At 36.0% G+C, this 26,780-nt stretch overlaps 2 protein-coding genes across 3 annotated transcripts; one reads left to right on the top strand and one right to left on the bottom strand.

The window, feature by feature from the left end:
- The first annotated feature begins 885 nt into the window (after positions 1–885).
- Positions 886–16,670, top strand: LOC145591424 (uncharacterized). Its single transcript, XM_081647869.1, has 22 exons — positions 886–2,131; positions 5,868–5,983; positions 7,235–7,443; positions 7,997–8,116; positions 8,767–8,895; positions 8,988–9,113; positions 9,568–9,623; positions 9,707–9,806; positions 9,896–10,013; positions 10,308–10,517; positions 11,022–11,355; positions 11,998–12,091; positions 12,597–12,705; positions 12,942–13,213; positions 13,421–13,548; positions 13,676–13,910; positions 14,474–14,662; positions 14,783–15,072; positions 15,198–15,402; positions 15,516–15,758; positions 16,060–16,145; positions 16,257–16,670. Exons 1-22 carry the CDS (start codon positions 1,290–1,292, stop codon positions 16,402–16,404), a joined length of 4,359 nt encoding a protein of 1,452 aa, XP_081503995.1. The 5' UTR covers positions 886–1,289; the 3' UTR covers positions 16,405–16,670.
- Positions 16,671–17,406: 736 nt separating this feature from the next.
- Positions 17,407–23,364, bottom strand: LOC145591423 (glutamyl-tRNA(Gln) amidotransferase subunit C, chloroplastic/mitochondrial-like). Of its 2 annotated transcripts, none has more exons than XM_081647867.1 (7): positions 23,216–23,364; positions 22,918–23,016; positions 20,833–21,101; positions 20,665–20,705; positions 19,987–20,042; positions 17,769–17,820; positions 17,407–17,677 (listed from the first exon to the last, which is right to left on the bottom strand). In XM_081647867.1, exons 3-7 carry the CDS (start codon positions 21,037–21,039, stop codon positions 17,602–17,604), a joined length of 432 nt encoding a protein of 143 aa, XP_081503993.1. In that variant the 5' UTR covers positions 21,040–21,101; positions 22,918–23,016; positions 23,216–23,364; the 3' UTR covers positions 17,407–17,601. The 2 variants fall into 2 exon arrangements, with proteins under 2 accessions (XP_081503993.1, XP_081503994.1); XM_081647868.1 differs by having other exon boundaries at positions 20,833–21,097.
- Positions 23,365–26,780: the final 3,416 nt, after the last annotated feature.

Here is a 26,780-nt window from a genome sequence, read left to right as displayed (position 1 = left end):
TTGACATACAATAATCATTAAATGTTTGGGATGTAAATTCCCCAGCATTGTCAAGTCTTATTCTCTTTATTGTATGATCTGGGAATTGTGCTCTTAATTTGATGATTTGGGCAAGTAATTTTACAAAGGCAACATTTCTACTTGAAAGTCGACTAACATGTGACCATCGTGTAGAAGCATCAATTAAAACCATGAAATATCGAAATGGTCCACATGCTGGATTAATTGGCCCACATATATCTCCCTGAATTCTTTCCAAGAATTTTGGAGATTCAGTAGCAATTTTGTTCACGGTATTATAATCAATAAAAGTGAAATATAATCAATAAAAGTGAAATATAATCAATAAAATACCGTGAAAAAACATAAACATGAACTATATTATGCGACAGAGGGAGTAAATTTTATTTTATTTTTTTTTTCCTTGAAACTATTTGCTTGCATTTTATTAATCATCCACCTTTCGTCCCCAAAACTTCGATCCTTTTGGCCTAATTTCAGTCCCAAAATGATCGATCCATTTGCATTAAAAATATCCACCAATTTACAACAATATATGTGCAAAATTAGCTTTCCCATATAAAATTTTGTTTTTTTCATGTATTTTTAATACTTTATTTCTCTAATTTTTTACAAACACCATGTAAATTTATTTTTCTAATATGTTTTATTTATTTATTTTTATTTAACTTTCTTAATAACTGCAAAATCAATCCAAAATATCGAAATTTTGGGGACGAAAAAAGTAACAAATTACTTGTTAAGTAGTTGCATTTAAATTACAAGTAAATTTAATTTTAATATTACTTTACTTAGACAATGATTCTTTCTATATGTCGCTAACCTGTTTACAGTTTTTCAAACCAATTCCACTGTATTCTTTTCTTCAAGTGAAAATTAACTGTCTTAAAAAACCACCTTCACCTTCTTCTCTTTCTCTCTCCTCTTACCACTGTTAACACAGAGAGCAGTTTCACACCATTTCTAGGGTTTTTTCTGGATGCTCTCTCTTCTCTAAACTCAATCTTCAATTTTCCCCAAATTTCTACCCTAATTCATCACTTTTCCATGTTCTTGAATTCGCCAATTTCGCTAATTTTGATGAAGCAGAACAAGTTTCCGATTCGATTCGGTTTGATTTTGTCCTCTCTTCTGTTACTGTAATGGCGAATTTCAGTTCCTCGATGATATTATTCTCTCTCTTCTTATTGTTCTTAAACCCTAGATATCTGTTAAATAGTAGTGTTATTGAATCAAGTTTAGCTTAATCTGTTGTTGTGTTTACTGTAATGTCGAGTTTCCGTTGTTCAATGATTCCACTTTTACTGCTGTTGTTCTTAAACCCTGGATTTCTCTCTCAAATTGCTTATGCTTCATCATTCTTGGATGATGGTGGTGGTGGTGTTGATGATGTTGAATTGAGTATGTTGTTATCTCATCATGATTATTCGCCGCCATCGCCGCCGCCTCCTCCGCCTCATCCACCGACTGTATCGTGTGAGGGAGATCTAGATGGTGTTGGTTCTTTGGATACCACTTGTCAAATTGTATCGGATTTGAATCTTACTGATAGTGTGTATATACAAGGGACGGGCAATTTTTTCATCCTCCCTAATGTAAAACTCAACTGTGTTGAAGCTCCAGGATGTGAGATTGCTATTAATATTACTGGCAATTTTAGTTTAGGCGAAAATTCCACGATTGTTGCTGGTACTTTTGATTTAGTTGCTTGGAATGCAACATTTAGTCAAGGGTCAGTGATAAATACCACGGGAATGGCGGGTGATCCCCCGCCCCAGACGAGTGGGTCGCCTGCTTTGTTGGATGGGTCGGGTGGAGGACATGGAGGACGAGGCGCTTGTTGTATGATTGACAATTCGAAGAGTCCTGAGGATTATTGGGGTGGGGATACTTATTCTTGGTCAACGTTGGATAAGCCTTGGAGTTATGGAAGTAAGGGAGGGAGTACGAGTAAAGAGGTTGATTATGGTGGGGGAGGAGGTGGGCGGGTTAGGCTTTGTGTTAAAGAGTATCTTGTGGTGAATGCGGCAGTGTTGGCTGATGGTGGCAATGGGGGAAACAAAGGTGGTGGTGGTTCTGGTGGGAGCATTCACATCATTGCTCACAAGATGTAAATATCTTTAACCCTTCTTTTAATTATTTTGTGATGTTTGTTTTCTAGCAGTTGGTTTTTTTTAACTCTCGATAATAGTAGAATTCATTTTCCAATGCTACTCTATTTGTGACAAAACATACCTGTTTGTGTTTAGTTGGTTTTACACAAGACATACCTGCTGGTGATGTGCGTATAGTTGTGACATTAGAAAAATTTGAGGTTTCAATCTACGTATAGTTGTGGCATTGGTTGAGGTTTATCTATCACATTTCATTTGTAAGGTTATTATTTTTTCTCATGAAGATGATTAGAGTGGGTAGCTTCCCTATCAAACTATCTATCAAGAAATTATTGGCCGGGTTGTGTCTTTTTAAAGCAATGTTGTTTCCGTTGGCAAGACCTTGGGATATTAATTAGTTGGTCCGTAATAACTAGGTTGTTAGGTATGTAGCCCTAGAAGACATGGGGTTTTTCCCTTTTAGTTTAGGAAGTTCAGGTTGTCCCCCTAAATATATGCGTATGTTCTTTCTTAATCATTTATGCTCCCCTTTTAGAAATGTAATACATTTAAGTGTGTGAGAAGTCATTGCTTAAACTTGTAAGTCATGGCTATTATACGCTTTTGGTATATGCTAAGAGTAGGAGGGGTGGATTTTAGTTGAGGTGAATTGGATATGATAAGGAAGATGGTAAAGGAATTCAAAAAAAAAAAAAATTGGAAGAAAAAAGGTCTCCAAAAGCTTGCTTCTTTACTTGGCAGCTGTTAGTGAAAAGCTTCTATTTTAGGATGCTCTTAACTTCTTAAGAGAAGGGAATTTTACATTATGAGCATTTATTCTGTACCCTGAGGATTCTTCTTCCCTTGTGTTTTATCCCTTTGGAGTTTGGAGTTTATCCTTAGCCTTGTTTGAGGTGAATTTGGTTCAACCTTGTTCTGTTACCGATGCTTGTGTAGCTTAGAAAAGGAGAATGAATAAAGGTTGACTTGCTGTTGTGGAAAATGGTCCTCTTGGCTATTTGGGAGTGTATTTGGAAAGAAAGAAATATTCAATCTTTTGAGGGTGTAACACTGTAACCTGCCCTTTTTGAGGTTTTATAGCTCATTTTTAGACTTTTTTTACTGCTGGAGTCAAGTATTAGGCTCTGATGATATACCTAATATTACCTTAATTTTTAGTTTAATTGCTTCTTGATAGTTTGAGGATGAGCTTTTATTCTTGCCTTCTTTTGTTCATGGGTGATGCTTCTTAGTGTCTTATTAATATTTATGATTATTACTTAACTAGATTAGCCCCACGCCCCCCACGTGTTGCATGCTTAAAATATATATAGTCATTTTTTATTTGGGAAATGTGTAGTCATAAACTGATAAAAGAAATTTTATCTAAGTTTTGAAACTTGGAAGGACAAAAAATAAAAATGATGATTAAGTAGTTTAGGTGGGATATTTTTCCCTCTCAAGGTAATGGCAATAATGGTTATAGTGCCAATCAATTATGACTTTACCAAGTGACCTGTCTTGTTTGATTCTGCCCCATTAAGCCAATCAAGCCAGTTTCCTAGTATCTATGAATTTAGAACTTATTAATCCTATCAGGTCATTTGGGAATTAAGTGTGAGTACTTATTATTACATTTTGGAGTTTTAAACATCCAAGAGCCTTTACTAAATCTAGCTATCCTGTTTGATGATAGTGGCTGAGTTGCTTGAGTGTGTGAGTTTCACTGTGTATCATAAGTCAAAAAGTTTTTTTTTTTTTTTTTTTTTTTTTTTTTTTTTTTTTTTTTTTTTTGAGGTATTAGTGGAATCTACTAGTGAATGGGACAAAAATAGGCAAACATGTAAGGCCTTTATGGCTTTATGATCCATGTGGTTTTGGGTTTGTCCATATTGACTCGGCCAAATGCTCATCAATAATGTTGACATAACCTGCCGATTCTGTTTTTGTTTAAATGTGAAATGAAATTCAGTCATTGAGATAATTGTTTATAGAGTTTAATGTTGCAATGCCGATGGCCAGCTTTAGAGTAATAGGCTTTCAACGTGTCACTTGCACCCTGTTGTTTTGGGGTTGATTCTTGTCTCGCCATTTTTCCGCTGACGGTCTGACCAAGGACTAATAATATTTGATATGTTCTTGATAAATGATGAATTACTTTTGAATGTTCAATAATATGACACTCTTGATAGTTTTTGTAATCAAAGAAGAGTTTACTTGCCCACATGACACAATTTTGGGTTAGAGTTAAGAAGAAGATTGTAACAGGGCTATCAATTTCAAATACATTTTACAAGGTTATGTAACCCTTATTGCTTTTGATTTTCAACACAACAACCGCGTATTTGTTGATACAAAGTTATGAAAAGGAGGGAACATGAGACAAGTTCATGCAAATATATCGTTTGAAGTTAGGCTTGAGATAAGAATTCAACAAGAAATATTAAAAAGTCAATTTACAATATTTGTACTTGTCTTTGTAATGTTGAAAGACCTTGATCTTTTAGCGTTGACATAATGCTTCATGAATGGTGTTTTCCTTACGAATGTCCTGTATTCCTGTTCTTGTACTTCTGGTAGATGTCATTGAATTTTTGCTTTTTTAACGATCAATTATACATCATCCTTATAACGTATAAGAGATTATTCTGGTTTTATGCCTTCAAGATCTATAGTGGAAACTATTTATTTTCAAGCATTTAATAGAGTATTATAAGTTATAGAATGTACCTGTGGGTTTTATTGATCTAAATATGTTTATGATTGAGTACAGTGAACTGTTGTGAGAGATTCATATTTCACAAATTCAGGCTGTGGGGTAGGGAGACAATTTTGAGATTGCCAAACCAACTTGTATCTCATATATGTGTGACTTTATCAATGAAAAGTTTTGATTCATCCTCATACTTTTCACATCAGCTCATTATTTTCTAATAGTGCATAAAGAGTAAAGACAATCTAAGGGCATTTCTGTGGTGTATGCTATTTTTTCAAGATTTGACATTAGTGGATGTGATATCAAAGTGCCAATGACAAGATTATCAATCAGATTCCAAACTTTCAAAGGTCTCTAAATTGAGTTAATATGGAGTCCTTGGAGTGGATGATTGGGAAAGTTAGGGATGTGTTGGATATGTTTCTGAAGATTGGGATGTATGCTGTGTTTAATGGTAGATTGTTTCAAATATTTGGGGCAAATTGCTCAAGGTGATGTGAGATGAAGATATTGTGTATTGCATCAATTTGGATGGCTAATATGGACAAGCACCTAAACATACCGCATAAAGTCAACCAATAATGAAGATGAAGTTCTTCTTTGGGAAAGTTAGTTTTTGGGAAATTATTTATGATTTTGAGTGGTTTAAAAGTTTGACCTAGTCAGAACCTCTAATATTGGTGTGTTGTAATTAGTAGGATCTTGTTAAATTCTTCTCAATGTGTACTTTCCATGTATGTAATTATAAATTTTTTTCTTAATATGCAACAAAGGATACACAGTAATAATTAACAGATGTCTATGAATTAGTCATTTGTTTCAGAAACAAAATGAAGAGAACAAGCTTTTAGAAGTTGGAAGTATAAATGTATTATGAAAGGCACACCTTTTTTCTCCCTTTATTTGGTTACCCTTCTTTTCTATTCATTATAGTGGTTAGGAGTTGTATGATTGTTTACTATGTGCATTCTGTATCAAGTTAATTGACTGTTGTGTTGATTTCAAATGTATGGTTTTTGGTGCTTAAACATATGCAGGTCCGGTGATGGTAAAGTGAGTGCATGTGGAGGCAATGGTTTTGGTGGTGGAGGTGGTGGGAGGATTTCCATTGATGTTTTTAGCTGGCGTGATGAGCCAAATACTTATACTCATGGTGAGATATCTGATATTTACTTATCTTTGTTTGATCCATTCTCACTTTATTGAAATTCTTGTATATCTTTGTTTGATTGATTCTTATTTCTCGTTTCATAATCTTTTTTTTTTTTATTTTTATTTTTTTTTTATGTTGATTTGATTGCTTCTATTTGCCTGCTGCACTTTTTGTTTTGTATGGCTCTCAGAAAAATTTATCGGCTTGCATAAGCTTTCTTTTGCTTACAATCTATTTTTGGGCTGCTATTTTGGGATTTTGTGAGATGAGCAGCTTTTCTTGGTTATAGATGGCTGGATCTTCCATATAATAGAAGTACAATGCACATGAGAATCTAGATAGGTCACACTTTTTTTACGAGGTGTATCTCATAACTATTGTGGTACCACTGTACCATATCTTGAAACTTTTTGATGTGCTTTGAGTCCTTCGACTCATCTGAAACAAGATAAAAATATTTTGAAGTAGTGTTCTCATGAAAAATTTTACTTCATTATACTCTCAAACTCATTATACGTAACTAAAAAAATCATACTTTTAGTTTGAATGGATATTTTTTCCCTAAAATTTTAACATTTTTTGTGTCTTATTCCCTCCATTTCTTATTTTTTTAGTTTTTATGAATTTTTTTTTCTAAATTTTAAACTTTCTCGTGTCTTATTCCCCCTTCATTGCTTATTTTTTTCTACCTGCTTTTTGCACATTTTCATGTGAGCATCAATATCTTAAAATACGTACTTTAAAAAGTATATGAATCTAACAAGCTCCCAACTTTGATTTTTAAAAGTTTGTTTCTCGTCAAATGAAATATTTTAAGTAGGAACAATGTTTAGAAAGGGAGTACCTTGTGGATATTGTGGTTTTCTTATGTCATTTTTATATGTTACTCTGACTTGAGACTTGGCTTCTCATGTCATACCTAAAACGTCAGATCTTACTGTGATGGTGTAACTGAATAACTAATGGCTACATCTCAGATAATTATGTCTTCTGTCTATTATGTGACTTGATTCTTGAAGCTCCACTGATTTAATGCCATACTTTTGATTACTTCATCAAAATTATGTATGTAAACATAGGATTAATTTTGTGGGAGAGACTTAAATTTTACAATCCATGTTTTCTGTTCCGTTGAGATAGTACTGTGAAGGTTATAATTATTTTTTGTGAAATGATGACTGTCATTTATTTTGTTTAGAGTTGTACAAGTGTTAATTGCTAACTTGACACTTACATCATCACTGCATGCAGGAGGAATTAGTTATGGATGCTCAGATAATGCAGGTGCTGCTGGAACTCTTTATGATGCCGTTCCCCGCAGCCTTATTATTAGTAACCACAATCGTTCTACTGACACAAACACCTTGCTGATGGATTTTCCTAACCAGCCTCTTTGGACCAATGTTTATGTACGCAACCATGCGAAGGCATCTGTTCCGTTGCTTTGGAGTCGTGTGCAGGTCAGTTTATTTCATTCTTTATTCATTTACTGTTGTCAATACCATGTTTTATGAAATAGCTATATACTTCCTCCGTTCCGTTTTACTCCCAACAATTTGACATTTGCCACTAATCACATATTTCTGTTTGACCATCTTTAGTGATTAATATGTAAGGCAAAAGTATAGACAAGTGGGATCTTGTCAGATTTGTCCTATGTTATATTTTCGTAGTATCAACTTTTTTTAAAAAATAGATTTTTACTTGATCATAAAAAAGGTTATTAATGGTTGAAAGTTATGCATCGGCAAATGTGTAAGACTAATTGTTTCAAGTAAAATGGAACAAAGGAAGTTTGTAATAAAAACAATGAAGTGTCTTCGCTTCGCTTTCATTCCTCTAATTTGCGGTTTTGGGGTACTGGATCAGTCTATGCCTACACATCTAATCTATCATAACAGAGAGTTCTAGTCTCATTTTGTGCCCTCACCCTTGGATACATGTTATAGCGTATTACTTTCAGATTTCAGCTTCTAGTATTACGTAAATTTAATTTCGTTTCATAATTAATAGGTTCAAGGCCAAATTAAACTGGAGGCTGGTGGTGAATTGAGCTTTGGGCTGGCAAAGTACGCTTCGTCAGAGTTTGAATTGTTGGCTGAAGAATTATTGATGAGTGATTCAGTGATCAAGGTTTCTGCTATTTCAGACTTTACCTTCTGGATTCATTTTAGGAGTTTATTTATTTATTTTTATTGTAATGTCAAATAGTTTATGGTAGCAATTTAACATTTCCAAGAATATCAGTTCTCTGTCTAATTTGAATGTTTTTTGAGTGGAAAGCATAAAAGCATCACAATACTTTTTAATATAAGTCCAAAAAGTAAGTCGTTATTTTATTTATTAACTTGTTTTACAAAATGGGTATTTTGATATAGGAAGATTAAAGGTGCTATCCATTGTGGTTTTTTGATTGTTGAGAGGTCTTGCATTTTGGTTTGGAAATTGATCTTTTTTAGCTAGAGCCTGGATAGCCAGACTTCTTATGTCGCCATTTTTTTTATTTTTTTTTTTCACAATTTTGTATATTTATTATGGGGTTGGGTGCTTTGATTCTTCTTTTCAAACATATTAGCTTCTTATCTTATTTAATATGTCTTTTGTTTTCCTTCGGCAAACCCTTATCAGATTTGCTTGGGCCTTTTTAATTTCCTTTAAATTTGATCCATAAAGATATGATCTTTCTATTCCCAGTGTAGAGATTTATTAGTGGTTGATAGCATAGCATTTTGTTCTTCTGATTGTTTTGAGTTACTTTCTGTAATTAACTGTGTTTTGCACAGGTGTATGGAGCTCTTCGTATGTCTGTGAAAATGTTTTTGATGTGGAATTCTCAATTGCTAGTAGATGGTGGTTCAGATATTGCAGTTGCGACATCCTTGCTTGAGGCCAGTAATTTGTTGGTTTTAAGGGTACATCCTTCTGTTTTTTTTTTTTTTTTTTTTTTTTTTTTGGGTTCATGATAATTTGTCCATGTATTGAAATCTACTCATTTATATGCCAGGAATCATCTTCCATACACTCTAATGCTAATTTGGGAGTTCATGGGCAAGGTTTGCTAAATTTGACAGGTCCTGGTGATGCGATTGAGGCACAGCGTTTGGTGCTGTCATTATTTTATGGTATCCATGTAAGTTTATGTTTAAACTTTGCAAGTTGTCCATTAAATGCATTGCTGAAATAATGCAAGTACATTTTAGTGGGACGATCAGATATGGGGTCAAGGCTTAAATTTTTAGATGTATGTTAGATCTACCCTCGACCATAGCAGATCTGCGATATATTAAAATCCTATTCTTTGCTTTTGTGATGGTTTTAAATCTCGTACACGGTCTGAACTGTGGGCAATGTGGGTGGCTTGTGGCCTAATATTTTGGTTGCGGTAAGCTTAAAATTCCTAACAAAGAGGTTGTGATGTGCCTGAGATTTAATTCCATGGTTTGGATTATTTTATTGTCAGTTAGTAGTCATGTTTTTACAGAATATTCATTGGTTCATTATTGTATTATACGCAAGTATTGGATTAGGTTGAAGCATCAAATTATTTTGCTGTGCAACCATTTCATTTTTATATACTTTTGCAGATTGGGCCAGGATCTGTCTTGCGTGGCCCACTGGAGAGTGAAAAGAAAGATGACATGTGAGTTTTGTTGAACTCTTAACAGTTCAACCTTTTTACCACATCATTTGGTGTCAAAGTGGTTCATTCATTTTGTCTTGCAGGACACCTAGGCTGTACTGTGATGACAATGACTGTCCTTTAGAATTGCTGCATCCTCCTGAAGATTGTAATGTCAATTCTTCCCTGTCATTCACTCTGCAGGTTTGTATTTTTAAATGAATGCTATTAACAAGATCCAAATATGATCGAATATTTAAATCTAATTCACGTGGAGGAGTTGTTGTTGACAGGTGTGTAGAGTTGAAGATGTGATTGTTGAAGGCTCTATAGAAGGGTCAGTTATTCATTTTCATAGAGCCAGGACTGTAGATGTGGGACCATCTGGAACAATAACTGCATCTGGCTTGGGTATGCATCTTTTAAATTCTTATAGTCGAGGTGTATATCTGTTTATGTGGCTGGATCTCGTTTATAGGTCTGAGATTCAGAAGAGATCCCTAAGCTATAACCTTAGGCAGTATCTGTCGTTAGTAATTTGCGGTGGTTGCTCTGACATGGACATCAATCCCTTCCCTAAATTCCTATTGCTTTCCTTTTTTACTTTATTTATTTTATTTTTGTATGTTTGGTTGGACTGCAATGGGAGGATCTACTAAGTACCCTGTCCTTTGTTTTGAAAAAGCATGTTATATAATTGTGCAGGTTGCACTGGTGGAATTGGCAGAGGAAAGGTTCTCAGTAATGGCCTCAGTGGTGGTGGTGGTCACGGTGGTAATGGTGGGGCTGGATGTCATGGTGATACTTGTGTTGAGGGTGGGGTATCATATGGAAATAAATATTTACCTTGCGAACTTGGTAGTGGAAGTGGAAATGATAGCGTAGCTGGTTCCACTGCTGGTGGTGGAATTGTTGGTAAGTACCATGAGCTTAGATGGTATCGTCACCGTATTTTATTGGCTTCTGTTCAGTGTCTAATTGTCTATCAAAGCCTTATAACTTTGCTTTTCTAATGTATATTGGCAGTCCAATTTTTCTGATGTTATTTGATACTTTGTATTAGTCAACATGATTGTTGTTTTTCCACATATTTTTTACAGAAGTGTGTATGGTATGTAGTTTGTAGTCCATGCCATGTGTATATTGTTGACTCTTCTCTTATTGCTAGATCTAAATGTCAAACTTTATGAAAATAGTTCTATATGTTAATCTGTTGGCCGTAGGTTGACATGGATTCCTAAGTCCAATCTAAATGAGCATTTATCTTGGAGAAGGGAATTATGCATATTTTTGGTTAGCTATTGTAGAATTAATTAATGCATTGAAGATGCTGAATTTGTGATTGTGAGCTTTTCGAACTCCTAGATAATGCGAATTAAAACTAATTGTATACTTTTTCACTTTGTTTTTGTGTTGTAGTCATGGGTTCAATGGAGCATCCATTGTCCAGCCTTTCTGTTGAGGGCTCACTGAGAGCTGATGGAGGAAGCTATCAAGATGGAATTAGGAAAGCTTATTCTATTTTTGACAGCTTTAGTGAAGGTCTTGGGGGTGGATCAGGTGGTACTGTGCTATTATTTTTGAGGACCTTGACTATTGGTGATAATGCCACCCTATCTAGTGTTGGTGGGAATGGTGGTCCACTGGGTGGTGGTGGTGGTGCTGGAGGCAGGGTGCATTTTCATTGGTCTGATATCCCTACCGGTGAATTTTATCAGCCAATTGCCAGCGTTAGGGGAAAAATTGTCACTGGGTTTGTATTGGCTTCCTTATTTGTTTATATCTTTTGCATGAAATTGTAATCTTTATTGCCGTTATTGCTTTGGATTTGTATGCTCTGTTTTGTTACTGTATTGGGCTGTCTTGTGAATGATATGAAATAAATCTGGCATTTGTTCTGTTATATACTCAAGTCAATAGTTCATGCCCTTGTTATTTTTTTGGTTACCTTGTCATACTGTCATTTTCGTATGCATTTTTTCTTATCTGGTTTCATATTTAGTACATACTCGTATATAGTTTGAGATGATATTTAGCTATTCAGGAGTATGTGGAGCTTTGTTCTTTTCATATATGGATGTGGCACATGTTTGCATTAGACATTTTTTTGTTGTACAAACTCTTGGTAGAAAATTTTGAAACGTCTTCCCCCTCCTCTTTTGAGTAATTTGACACCAATGAAACAAAATAATTGATGGTTTAAAGCTTGCAGTTAAATATACTTTGATGTCCTTGTAAATGATGATCCTTCTTTGATATCTTTCTCTGGAGCCTAGCATCTCTTTTGTTTTTACGTGTTCTTTGGAAATTATATGAGAGTTTTGTTCTTTCTGTTACTTTTTTTTTACTGTTTCCAATTTTCCATTGACGCTTGGATGTGTTTGCTTTATTATAGGGGAGGATCTGGTGGTGATGAAGGTGGTGCTGGAGAAAATGGAACAATGACAGGAAAGGCTTGCCCAAAAGGTCTCTATGGCACCTTTTGCAAGGTAAATTTGGAAGTGAAGTTCTTGCAGAATTTTCTTTGTAATTTTTATTTAATTACTGGAGTTTTGTGGTCTCTTTGGTCATTGTATAGTTGAAAACTGCTTTTTTAGCTGCATGTCTTTTAATGATGTAGATGATATTATGCATGTGGCCTGATAGACGTTTATTTATTTCCCCTTTAGCCATGTATGTTATGGGAAACAACTGACAACATCTTGTTGCTTTTACTCAGTTACATATTAATCATATGGGAAAAAAAAAATTATGCCTGATAACAAATTTGTTTTCTGGACAGAATTAATGGTTGCGTAAAAGAATGTTTTGTTAATTTTTTGTTTTCCATAATTTTTTTAGCGCTCCCTGGCCAGGAATATCTCTAAATCTGCCTTTGTATAAGTGTGCTATTTACACACTAAAATTCATCTTCATTGGCTTGGAGTAGGTTGGCTGTGCACATAATATAAAATTTCTGAGTCCATTTTCCTAGATTAATGCTTTACTTTACAGGAATGCCCCCCTGGCACTTACAAAGATGTCATCGGATCGGAAGAACATCTCTGCCATCATTGTCCTTCGCTGGAGTTTTCTCATCGTGCTGTTTACGTTAGTGTCAGAGGTACTTCTAAATCTTGATTAAATGTCAGCAAGAGTTTTACAGTTGCTGAGCTGAATTAGTAAAAGGTTATGGCAGTTTTTATGCTGCTGTGATTTCTTGTAATTATTTGTTCAGATCTGGAAATTTCATGTTTGAATTAATTACTCCTGCGCTTCTTAATCACTACAAGCTATAATATGGAGGATGTAATGTTTAAATATTGGCTGCTTCATTAATAAGCTGATCCTTTCTGATAGGTGGCGCAACTGAAGCTACATGCCCTTACAAATGTATTTCAGACAGATATCATATGCCACATTGCTATACAGCCCTTGAGGAGCTGATTTATACATTTGGAGGACCCTGGATGTTTGGTCTTATTCTACTGGGCCTCCTTATCTTGTTGGCTCTTGTGCTCAGTGTTGCACGTATGAGGTTTGTTGGGGTCGATGAATTACCTGGTCCTGCTCCAACACAGCATGGTTCTCAGATAGACCACTCTTTCCCTTTCTTGGAGTCACTTAATGAGGTGTACAATCCTGTCTTCTGATTTTTTATTTGTCTAGAAAGAGGGGGGGGGGGGGGGGGATTCTCTAATTAAGTGGACATGACCTGGTTTAATCTTGTGAACTATGGAAGTGATCTTCAATTATCTCTGTTTTTTCATTTATTTTCTTTTTAAATTTACATTTGCAGTGTTGATACTATTGTCTTACTTTGCTGTTTCTTGTCGCAGGTTTTGGAAACAAACAGAGCCGAGGAGTCTCAGAGTCATGTTCACAGGATGTATTTTATGGGACCAAACACTTTTGCTGAACCTTGGCACCTCCCTCACTCCCCACCGGAACAATTAAAAGAGATTGTGTTAGTACTTTCTTTTTTTCAGCCATTATACATTTGATCTTTGGATGTACCTGAGGTGGCTTCTAAATGCTCTCCGATGCTTGAAATCTTTTACAAACATTAAGGGTATCTTGTCTCATATTTGCAGGTATGAGGGTGCCTTTAATAGATTTGTAGATGAGGTTAATCTTCTTGCAACATATCAGTGGTGGGAGGGATCAGTATATAGTATACTTGGTGTTTTAGCATATCCATTGGCTTGGTCTTGGTTACAGTGGCGCCGTAGGATTAAACTGCAGCGACTTCGAGAATTTGTTCGATCAGAATATGATCATGCTTGCTTAAGATCTTGTCGTTCTCGTGCTCTTTATGAAGGGATAAAGGTTAAGCTCTGCCTGCTTACTTTCTTCTGTTATTTTATATCTGAATGTTTTTGTGTTTTGGAATAGGATTGTCTGTTTTTCTTTTGTTCACCAACCTTTACTACGTAATTTCTGTAACAAAACTTGCTTTTTCTTGGATCATTTTGTACTGGTTGCTGATTTTTTTGATCTTTTTTGTAAGATGTCTTTCTCAATTGAGATATTGATTTGTCCGAAAGGCGTAGTTTTTCAGACTTCCTGCGTCTAAAGGGTACTGGGGTAGCTGATAGGTTTGTGATAATATGGCTGATTAGATTGTTTGATTATACTCCCAGCGTTTTTATTTATTTACATAATTTGATTTTTAAGTGTATCGGTTTGACTGGCACTTAGTTTTAGGTTGGTGAGTTGAATGGAGTAAAATATTGTAAAACAAAGATAGTGGTGGTAATGTAAAAAAGTAGGAGTTGGGGGGACCGTGTGAGGAGAAATGAAATATGAGAGATGATGTTCAAAAAAGGAAGTGTCTTCAGAACAGGTTTTTTGTTAAAGCTTATTTTTGAACCCACATTTGAATTTAACAGGTTGCTGCTACTCCTGATTTGATGCTCGCATATGTGGATTTTTTCCTTGGTGGTGATGAGAAAAGGAGTGATCTCCCTCCTCATCTACTTCAAAGGTTTCCCTTGGCTATACTTTTTGGCGGTGATGGAAGTTATATGGCACCCTTTACTCTTCACAGTGACAATATTCTAACTAGCCTAATGAGTCAGGTATGCCGTTGTAAACTCATGTCTGAGTAGGAATTAAATATTTATAAATATGTGTTGATGCTATGTTTTCCTTAATGCTGATCGTGTATGTGTGCTCTTTGGGGGTATGATTCCCTTCAGTCTGTCCCTCCAACCACTTGGTATCGTCTGGTGGCCGGTCTTAATGCGCATCTACGCTTGGTCCGGCGTGGATGCCTAAGGAAATCATTTCGACCTGTTCTTAGGTGGCTTGAAAGTCATGCTAACCCCAAGCTGAAGAATTATGCTCTACGTATTGACCTTGCTTGGTTTCAAGCCACAGCTTGTGGATATTGTCAGTATGGTCTTTTGGTTTGTACTCTTGATGAGAACCTTGAGTGTCTATCCCCTGAGTATCATGATGGGAATATGCAAACTGAGCTACCTTCTAGGTATGTTGTTTTAATCATTCTTGTTTATTTATACTTATATTGTTGTATATGTGCATACTCAGCCTCTGTCTAGTATTTTTTAGTTCTGGTGACTGTCTTGATGAATGCTTCTGATCACATAACAGCATCCGGGTAGGAAATTCATCTGGCTATCACTGGGAAGATGCCCTCTTAGACAATGTTAGCAAAACAGATGAATATTTGATGCGGCAGAAGAGGTCATATGGAGCTATTTTGGACATTGAAAATATACGAGATCTGGAGGAAAAGAGAGATATCTTCTTCCCTTTCTCTCTCATTCTTCACAATACTAAGCCTGTAGGGCACCAGGTAATGGATTCTGCTAATTAATTTTGAATTGAGTTCTGCTGAAAAAAATAGTTTACAAGGGCCTTCATGGATATTAACTTACCATCACTATTATATGTATTGTCCTCTTGCAGGATCTTGTTGGTTTGTTTATCTCTATATTGCTTCTGGGGGATTTCAGTCTAGTGCTGCTTACTTTACTCCAGCTATATTCTGTATCACTGGTGGATGTGTTCCTTGTATTATGTTTTTTACCACTGGGTATTCTTCTTCCATTTCCTGCTGGAATTAATGCTTTGTTTAGTCATGGTCCTCGGCGTTCAGCTGGTCTTGCACGTCTGTATGCTCTGTGGAACATCACCTCTTTGGTCAATGTTGTAAGTACAAATTGTCCATCTCTTTTGTTTAGTTTACAAATATGGTTTAATTCTTCTTAAAGACCTTGATCTAGTACTTTAAAAGAATTTGATGCTTTAAAGAAGTGAAGTATTTTCTTATTTAGTTCATCCTTTATTGATTTCTCTAGTAAAATCTTCAATACCAACTCTACATATCTGGCTCAACTTGCCAATCAGCTTACTTAAGAAGGGTTTACTTGGCAATTTGGATCCTCTTCAGCTCATCCCTTGGCCCTGCTGAATGCTCACGGTCTTTTTTATTTATTTTTATTTTGAACAGGTGGTTGCATTTATTTGTGGTTATATCCACTACAAGTCTCAAGCATCACGAAGCAAAATGATTCCCTATTTGCAGCCATGGGGCTTGTAAGTTAACTTTTTTACTAGATGTTTTCTTTATTCGCTAATTACAGGTAAACATAGGCTATCGTCGGCCTGCCTCATAACGATTTCCTTTGTTGCTGGGTGTATTTGCAGGGATGAAGGTGAATGGTGGATTTTTCCAGTGGGACTGCTTTTGTGTAAATGTCTTCAGTCTCGACTGATAAATTGGCATGTTGCAAATTTGGAGATACAAGATCGCTCGTTGTATAGTTCCGACTTTGACGTATTTTGGCAGTCATAAGTCATAACATCATTTACTTTGTCTCTTGCCCAAGTATTAGGTTTTTTGTATGTTGCTCTTGGGCGTAGATGAGAAACACAAAAGAACTGAAAGGAAAAAGAAAACAACAGGAGTAAAAGAAATTATTAGGCCTAGGATAAATGTCATTCTTTTTGTGTAGCTGATCCATTATGTAATCTTCTGTATCCCATGTTGTACATAATAGGTACATATGTGCTTCGCTTTTTGACCATTTATGATTCTTCATGACATTTTGACAAATGTTACCATACTTATTTAACAGAACAATTGTGATAACGTGCACTTCTACGCTTTGCCCAAACTAACTCAGAATGGAGCATTCGATTTAACCATTGAATAGGTTTCGGAAATTCTTGAAGTGTTGCAATGGTAGATGGAAATGTTTAATTCATGTGAATATGAACTTGTAGTTATAGGGATTTAGGAAGGAATGATAATTGCTATTTTCTCCTTTCAAAAATATAGTAATGCTAAATCTTGTTAAATTTATCTATGAAGCATACTTAATACTACCTTCGTTTCATATTATTTGCAATGATTAGACACTTCTCTCTATTTTATGTTAAATCGTTGCAAATAATATGAAACAGAGGCAGTATTAACATTTTTTATAATTTTACTAAAATACAACTTGAGAAATTTAAGTTATAAAATATGCATTGACATTTGACAGTCGCAAAATCCTCAACGTTGTGACTTAAAAAAAACAGTAGTAGTATTCTACTTACTAATGCACAAATCAAGCTTAGAATTTTACTTGCAACACTAAGAAGTTTCACTCTTACTAATCTATATTTTAAAGTATTAAGAAGTTTCACTCTTACTAATCTATATTTTAAAGTATTTTTGTTGCGTTTTGGTAAAATTAGATTTTTAATAAAATTTAATAGTATTAATTGAGATGAATCTAACTAGATAGTAATACATGAATATTTTTTAGAGTGTAATTAGTGCCGAAATCCTAATGTTACAGCTTGACAATCAACTAAAAAGATGGTCTTCACATTTCACAGGAGACAGATTACAATGACTCCCAAGAGATCTGAATTTTTTATATTCAGCCATAACACAAATAACTACAAGTTGAAGCATTTTATTCCTAGTTTAGAATATGCTCTGCCTAAGAATCATTGAACATCTTCAGAAAATTCTTGATACAAAAAAACATATCTGCTGTTACTCTTTGTTCAAAATTTTGGGCACCTTGATGTATGGTTCCTCATAACTGGGAAATGAAGCTACAATAGCTTCCCTGTACAGTAGAAACAGGAGACTTAGTTTAGATAAGAAGTTGAAATTTAAGAGCAATCAAAATGGCTATGAAAATGAAGAATTTTTTTTACCAATTGTCAAATGGTTGAGGGATGTCTTCACGTAAATTGTCACCATCAATTTCTGCACATATGATTACATTTTGAAGTTAGATAGGAGATTTGTACATGCCCATATCGTATCAGGGATATATATTCAATGCTTAATCATACAAAGTAGTTATCTAGAATACCATGTAATGCAACCAATATTCTCAGGTATAATAATGTGAAATTTAATTCTAGCAAATCATAACGGAATTCTACATGCCAATGACACAAACACTTCAATTATTTGGTTTTCACAAATCAGCATAGGCAAAGGTCCTAAAGGGCTATGAATTCTCCTAGTGAATCTTTCTTAAAAAGTCAAGACTCAAGACGAAGAATACAATGCTCATTGCAGAAGAGGGTTAGCAAGATCATCAATATCTACTAGAACAATGTCTACAATACACTTTAGAACTAATCAAACGTCTTCGTAATTTCATCTAAAAAGCCAAGATGCTGATTGACATTTGAAGAAAGTCTAGTTTGAAGCTTCTAGAATGTACAGAAATGCAAAAGTGAGCAAGTCTGAAACAAAGAACCAACCATACTGGCCTAGTGGATAAATTAGAAATACAGCTGAAGTTAACATAACAGCAACAGGCTCACAATGGTGCATAAATACACAACCACACTAAAACAAAGGATTCTTATCTCCAAAAAGACTGAGTAGATGATAAAGGCTCACACTCTGCTCATCTAGGCTATAGCAACCCAAAATTTAAAAATTGGAGCAATCAAGTAAAAATATCGTAACAGAGATGTCATTTTTCCAACATATGTGGATGCAATTGTGCCAAGTTAATTAGTTTCGCAATAAGAATAATGAAGTAAATCAGGATAGGAGTCCTAATTCAATGAATCAGTAAAACTAATTACAACAAATAGGGGAAGTATGGGCACACAAGTTCACAGGCAGGTGCATAGAGAGTATATGAGGAGAATCCTTGCAAGAAAAAAGCTCATATACTGTGTACCATGCACTTAGGGAGAGGTTATTCACAAAATTTCAGTAAAATGACCGCATCATTTCCTAGACAAATTGATAAATCAGTTTATAAGAGTGGGGCAGTAAAGAGGATTGGAGAAGAAAAAATAGACATTAGAGCTTAGAGACAGCAGTAGTGAAGATAGGTTTGACAAAGATGATAGTATTCGACAAAAAAAAGCATGTGTATTTGATAACAATGATTGAATGCAGACTTCTTTCCACATATTATTTTTCAATAAACACTAGAAGCAAATATATCCTTATATTGAAACGAATTTCCATGGATAAAAAAAAAAAACAAATAATTTCCATATGATTTACAATCCTATGACATTCCCAAGTCAAAATAATAATGCAGTCAGAGGAAATATTTGCAATGTTCTCTTGCAAACATAATAAAAAAGATTATCTTTGATTACACAAAGAAAGGGGTATCATATTGCAGAGGCTAGAGGGAGTTAGAAGAGTAAATACTATTACCAGAACGAATGGCTGGCTCAATACTTTCAAGATCGTTTTTTTGGTTTTAGGGAACTTTATAAGCAGATAATTTTACGTTTACAATACAGAGTTGTAATTGGCTTTTACTTGCCTAAAAAATACTTGCTCCATTTTTAAATACTTGCTCCATTTCTCTATGCGGGAAAGTAAAAAAATATGGATGTAGTGGAATAGGTCCATTAGTATGCAAGTTATGCAACATTATTTCCAAATAACATATTGTGTATACAACTCATTTTGCTCAATACAATGTTACCAATTAACTATATTTTCTCGTTTATAATCATTTTACATCAACACGTTCGTTTATAAGAGGGGGGCAGTAAAGAGGATTGGAGAAGAAGAATTAGACATTAGAGCTTAGAGACAGCAGTAATGAAGATAGGTTTGACAAAGATGATAGTATTCGACAAAAAAAAGCATGTGTATTCTCGATAACAATGATTGAATGCAGACTTCTTTCCAAATATTGTTTTTCAATACACTAGAAGTAAATATATATCCTTATCTTGAAATGAATTTCTACGGATTAAAAAAAAAAAAACTTAAATAATTTCCATATGATTTACAATCCTATGACATTCCAGAGTCAAAATAATAATGCAGTCAGAGGAAATATTTGCAATGTTCTCTTGCAAACATAATAAGAAAAATGCCTTTAGTTACACAAAGAAAGGGGTGTCAGGGAGTTAGAAGAGTAGACACTATTACCTGAACGAATGGCTGGCTCAATACTTTCAAGATCGACATCTTGAAGTTGTCCAAACCTAATAAATAAACCAGGAAAGAAAACCCTATAAGCGAAGATGAGACAGCACAAGAAAGTAGAAAATGTTTATTACAGCCAAAGCAAATCCTTATTTTAGATCAAGGTTGTCCTTCCGTAAATCATGCAATGATGCAACACACCCAATCACCAAGGTAAGAAAATCGCCTCTTAAAAACTATTTTACCACAAGACAGCATCAATCCATGAATATTAAAAACACCAAAGGGCCAAAGACGAAGCAAATAAATTCACAATCCTATGTCATATGAAGATTATTTCAACGAAAAGTAATCAGTAAACGTTCCTAGGTTAACCTTCCTTACTTCAGCATATGGAACAAACAACTACATAAATTATTTATATCCCTCTACCCCCACTCCCGCCCCCCAAATAAAAATTTCCAATTTGATTTTTGAAGGTTAAATAAACTTTTAAGTTTCAACAGTAATCCATCACTGCAAATTCTGAAGCTAATATGGACAATTTTAGCATCACAACATGGAAGATAGACTAATCAGCCATTATAATGTGGAAAACCTGAATTTAAAAATTGAAAGCAATCAGCGATTACATAAGCTGAATTTGAACAAGAGGGTAGTAGGCAAGAGGAGAAGGTTTACCACTCAACGACTTGCTGAATTTTAGGACCAAATTCTTGAACCTAAAATCAGAAGACAAACAGCTTAACAAATCTTGCTCAAGCCGTGAAAAAAATTGTTAAAAGAAACAAAAAAAAACAGGTGTGACCAAACTGCAGAAAAGGATGTGCTAGATTGTTCAACTTTTACCTCCTGGGGGGTGAGAGAGATACGAGCAGTTTCAGCCAACCGACCCACATCAGGTGGATCAAAAGAAGAAGATTTAATGGAGTAATTACGTCTTTCTCTCTTCTTTATGAACAAACTGGGAATTGCAGTAGTGCTTCTCGTACCACCAACTAACATGTTTGTTCCTGTTCTAAATGCAACCATTGCTCTGCTGCAGAAGCTTGCCATTTGCCTGCACTCTTTTCTTCAACACTGCTAGTTTGTGAATTGATGCCTCACCCACCCCCTAGCTATTATCGACGGACACAAATACAAGAACAAGAGCTAAGTAATCGGATAAAGAGCTAACAAAACAGCATGTTATGAATAATACTAACATTTTATCACAAAATACCATTATTATAATTGAAAAGAGCCAATAGGTGGTAACAATCAGTACAACTTATGATCTAAAATACAAAGCAACCACAATTTTCAGAATAAGACTCATTGGGTGTTGCAAAAATACACAAATTAAACTAAACCAATTCCAACATAATGTGTCATCCTCCCACATCTAACACCTCTCCCAAGCATAGAAAAAATCATGTTGAATAAAATCCCCACTCAAACTAACCCAAAACTAGAGCTGATTCTCATAATAAAACGGATTTATCAACAAGAGAGGAAAGAAATTTGCCGAAGGCAACAAAATTTAATAGTTGCAGTGTGCAATGTTGAAAAAAAAAAGTAATAAGATGGGTTTAAAAATTAAAATCAATTCATCTTTACAAAATAAACACAAATCAGAGGCGCAAGATACCCTTTCCCTTGGAACTGAAATTTCATGCCTTCAAACTGCAAACTCAGCCAAATTTTATTTAGATGCTGAAATATAAGAACTGAAATTTCCGCCATCAAACCCCCTCCCCATCTGTTAAAACTCAATCTCCAGTCAGCTCCAAATTTTCTACAAATTCTGATTTTGGCCTAGTGAAAGATTAAGATCAAATAATGAGAGAGAAAGCTTTGACCTGGACGTGAGACTGCCAGTGCAGCGGATTTTAAAATCTGCTATGTCTTATTCTAGTTTGAGGTAAAGGAAGAGGAAGGAATTAAAAGGAGGGAACCTACGAAACCAGGTTAATTGTATTTGGCTATCTCTAGCCTATCCAACATATACAAGTACGGAGTATATTCTGATAGAATGCTTAAACTAGGTATTATAAACTAAACAATTTCTTAAGAGTGAAGATGTTGAGTACGGTGATAGTGCCCCTAGGTTGCATTGGCAAGTTGATATCAATTAATGATACATACAAGATAAAAGTATAAATATCTAATGATAAATACTTAGTAAATTGTTAAAAAATGATATCCAAACATCTAGTTTAGATGAAAAAACCAAACAAAGTATAATGAGCTTTTTTTTTTTTTTTTTTTTTTTGAAAGAAAAGTATAATGAGCTTATGTGCATAAGAAAGATAATACTAGTCGTACAAGTAATCGTTCTTATAAACCAACAATTAGAGCTACAATAGTCTTAATTTGTAAATCGTTCTAAATTCTAATACTTGAAATCTGCAAACTAAATAAAAACCATGAAACAATAGTCTTAATATGTAAATCGTTCAAAATTCTAATACTTGAAATCTGCAAACTAAATAAAAACCATGAAACCAAGTACAGGCAAAGTGTATATCTTACACACCATAAAACCATGGAAAAGAAGCACTATTGCACTGTAAAAAACTAAGATAAGTAGATAAGCACAAGCTCCATTAGTATGCAAGTTATGCATACCGCGGAGAAATAAACCAAGTCCTCAATTGTTTCCAATTTCAATGCAATTATACCAAGGATATCCTTTGGCAACATAGACCAATAATCACCCATCTAAACAACATTACAAACATATAATCAAAACACTAATCATAATTAATTACAATCAATAATTCCTAAATTGAGTATACTGACGACTAAATTAATCGATTAACACTAGATTGTGAAATTAATATTCGATAGATTAAAACAAATAGTACCTCTAAATTGGCCAGATTATCAAATTAAAGGGTTATGTAAACCAAACTATCAAATATATGAACAGCAAAAATTGCAATATCTTACCTCGGAAGCCGTTACTTTCAATGGTGGAGAATGGAGACTGAAGAGAAAGCTCAAAAGCCGCTTCAATGGAGGAAATTTTATAGAGAATACCGAAGAGTCCTATAAAAAAAATGAAAAAACTTATATATCAACGATTATTCCTGAATTAAAGAAAATGAGAAATCCAAACAAAACTTTCTCAAAAGAACTTCGAACAAAAATCGATTACATTAGGGAAGTAATTAGGAATAATTTAAGTGTAAAAAGAAATTGTGAATAAAAGATAAATGCAAATACCTGAGAAGATAAATCGAAATACCTGAGAAGATAGAGGTAGTGCTAGTAATCAAATTGGAGATTAGGGCACAGCTGATCGCCGTCTCCGTCACCGTCGCCGCCGAATTCGCCGGTAAATTGTGGTCGGAAGAATGCGTGGAAGGAGGAAGGAATTTAGTGACTGGTGATGGAGAGTGAGGAATGCTCATCCACAGTGCTATAAGGAAATATTTTTTTTTTGTTTTTTTATTACACAAAAGGAAATATCAATCAATCAATCAATCAATCAAAGCCTTAATCCCAAAAGTGGGGTCGGCTAACATGAACCAAATTTGATTATTCCGTGTAGTCATCAACATAAATCTTTCTCCTCCATCCCTTACGATCCAAAACTTCATCCTCACGTAAATCCATGCACTTCATATCCTTCCTCACTCCTTCCAACCAAGTCATCTTTGGTCTCCCTCTTCCTCGTTTAATCCCTCCATGGTCCCACTCTTCCACTCTTCGCACCGGTGCACCCTCGGGTCTCCGTCTTACATGTCCAAACCAACGCAGACGATTTTCCCTTAATTTATCTACAATGCCCGCCACACCTACTTTCTTGCGAATAACCTCATTTCTGATTCTATCTCTTAAAGTGTTTCCACACATCCACCTTAACATGCGCATTTCCGTAACCTCCATCTTTTTAATATGCTCTTTCTTAGAAGCCCAACATTCTGTACCATAGAGCAACACTGGTCTTATGGCAGTCCTGTAGAATTTTCCCTTCAACTTTAAGGGAATGCTGCGGTCGCATAACACTCCCGTGGCCGCTCTCCATTTAAGCCACCCTGACTTAATCCTGTGGGTCACGTCTTGATCAATGTCACCATTCTTCTGAATGATCGACCCTAGGTACTTAAAACATTCACTCATGGTCAAATCCTTTCCATCCAAACTCACCACTTCATTGCTTGTCCCCCTCTGAGTGCCAAAACGACATACCAAATATTCAGTCTTACTCCGACTTAGCTTAAACCCTCTAGATTCCAACCTTTGCCTCCATTGCTCCAACTTGACATTAACCCCATCCTTAGTCTCATCCACCAAAACGATATCATCTGCGAACAGCATACACCATGGAACCTCATCTTGAATTGGTCTAGTTAATTCATCTAGAACCGTTGCAAAAAGAAAAGGGCTTAATGCAGACCCTTGATGCAATCCGATTGTAATAGGGAAATCTTTTGTCAACCCTCCGCATGTCCTCACATTTGTTGACACATCCCGATACATATCCTTAACTAGGTCTACATACCTTCGTGGGATACCTTTCTTCAACATTGCCCACCAAAGTATCTCTCTTGGCACCTTGTCATATGCCTTCTCTAAATCAATAAAGACCATATGAAGATCTTTCTTCTTTACCCTATAAAACTCCATCATTTGTCTTATCAAATGGATTGCCTCCATAGTAGATCTCCCAGGCATAAAACCAAATTGGTTATCTGAAATGCTTGTGCATGCCCTCAACCTTTGTTCAATCACCCTTTCCCACAACTTCATAGTATGGCTCATAAGCTTAATTCCTCGATAGTTAGAACAATCTTGAGCGTCTCCTTTGTTTTTATAAACCGGGACCAAGGTGCTCTTCCTCCAATCTTGTGGGATCCTTGTAGCCGTCCATATCTTGTTGAAAAGGTTTGTTAACCAATCAATACCAATCTTACCCAAACACCTCCACACCTCTATCGGTACCCCATCAGGGCCAACCGCCTTCTTAGGTTTCATCTTCCTCAGTGCAATCTCCACCTCTACTCTCCTAATCTTTCGCACATACTCCATGTTGATTTCTTCATCACTCATAGAGGTATCTCCTATCACAACTCCATTACTTCCATTAAATAATTCATCGAAGTACCCCTTCCACCTGTCCTTGATGCCCTCCTCTTGCACTAGGACCATTTGGTTCTTATCTTTGACACACTTCACCATGCCAATATCCTTCCTTGCCTCTTGTCTTCTCTTTGCCATCTTATAAATGATCCTTTCTCCCTCCTTGGAATCAAGCTTTTCATAAACCTCCTGATATGCCTTTTCTTTTGCTTGGCGAACAGCTGCCTTTGCCTTACTCTTAGCCTCCTTATACGCTGCAAAGGTTTCATCACTCCTACATTTTCCTAAGGCTTGATAGCATTCCCTTTTTTGCTTAATTACTGCTTTCACCTCTTCATTCCACCACGAAGTATCTCTCTGTACCGAAGTTCTTCCCCTTACTTCCCCTAAGACCTCTTTGGCCACTCTTAGGAAACAGTTCTTCATTCGTAACCAAGTCATGTCCGGATCCACCTCTCCATCCCAATCCGCTTCTTCAATTACCTTTTCTGTAAAAACCTTAGCTTTTGCATCCCTTAGGGTCCACCATCTTATCCTTGGTTCTTCTTGTCTAACTTTTTTCTTCGCCTTCTCTTTCAGACGAATAGTCATTACCAATAGCCGGTGTTGGGTGACCACACTCTCCCCTGGGATAACCTTACAGTTTATGCAACTTTGTCTATCTATGCTCCTTGTGAGCAGGAAGTCTATTTGAGTTGCATTTGCTCCATTCCGAAAAGTTATCAAGTGTGAATCCCTCTTCTTAAACCAAGTATTAGCCAAAATTAAATCATATGATTGGGCAAAATCCATAATAGCTTCACCACCGGCGTCCCTCTGCCCATACCCAAAGCCTCCATGGACACTCTCATAGCCATCTCGGCTCGCCCCAACGTGCCCATTTAGATCCCCTCCAATATATAACTTCTCTGAGTGGTGGACACCCTGCACCACCTCGTCTAGGTCCTCCCAAAATTGTCGTTTCTCTTCTGCATCTAAACCCACTTGGGGAGCATAAGCACTGATAACATTCACAATCTCCTTGCCACATAGCAACTTCAGCCTTATCAACCTATCGTTCTTCCGATAGACCTCGATCACCTCTTTTGCCAACCTCTCATCGAGAACCACACCAACTCCGTTCCTAGCTCCACCATTCCTTGTTCTGTGGCTCGTTTCTTGCCCAACATACCATACCTTATACCCCAAAACCAAGCCTCGAGCTCCTTCTCCTGTCCATCTTGTCTCTTGGAGGCACATGATGTTCACGCGTCGTCTTTTCATTACTTCTACCAATTCTGCTGATTTTCCCGTAAGAGACCCCACATTCCAAGAACCAATCCGCAAACTAAATTCTTTTCTCCCACGCTCCCTCCTGATCCCAACTCCAAGCCCTTGATTATTTGACACCACAATTGGGCAATATGGCGCGTCGCTTCTGGGCGACGACCTAGCAACCCTTACATACTTATCACTGCACCCGGGTCTGGGAAGTGCAGCGCGTCGCTCAGTAGGGAACGCCCCAATGGCACGCCCTTGCTCATTTGACACCACACTCGGGCAATGTGGCGCGTCGCTTCTGGGCGACGACCTAGCAACCCTTGCATACTTATCACTACACCCGGGTCTAGGAAGTGCAGCGCGTCGCTGAGTAGGGAACGCCCCCACGAAAATATCTGTTTGGCTCATGTCATGGGATGTGACGAAGTTTTATACTGGCTGTCACTGGCCTACCGTAACCCTCCTCC

This window comes from Chenopodium album, chromosome 18 (assembly GCF_948465745.1).
Source record: "Chenopodium album chromosome 18, dcCheAlbu1.1, whole genome shotgun sequence".
In the NCBI taxonomy this organism is placed as follows: Eukaryota; Viridiplantae; Streptophyta; class Magnoliopsida; order Caryophyllales; family Amaranthaceae; genus Chenopodium; species Chenopodium album.
This window is presented reverse-complemented; position numbering and strand designations above follow the sequence as displayed.

Coding starts and splice junctions, on each gene's coding strand:
- LOC145591423 (XM_081647867.1), bottom strand. CDS start 21,039: ATGGCAAGCTTCTGCAGCAGAGCAATGGTTGCATTTAGAACAGGAACA. Junction 20,043..20,664: donor ATTCAGCAAGTCGTTGAGTG/GTAAACCTTCTC, acceptor TTTATTTATTAG/GTTTGGACAACTTCAAGATG. Junction 17,678..17,768: donor CCTCAACCATTTGACAATTG/GTAAAAAAAATT, acceptor TCTACTGTACAG/GGAAGCTATTGTAGCTTCAT.
- LOC145591424 (XM_081647869.1), top strand. CDS start 1,290: ATGTCGAGTTTCCGTTGTTCAATGATTCCACTTTTACTGCTGTTGTTC. Junction 7,444..7,996: donor TGCTTTGGAGTCGTGTGCAG/GTCAGTTTATTT, acceptor CATAATTAATAG/GTTCAAGGCCAAATTAAACT. Junction 12,706..12,941: donor TGTTTACGTTAGTGTCAGAG/GTACTTCTAAAT, acceptor CCTTTCTGATAG/GTGGCGCAACTGAAGCTACA.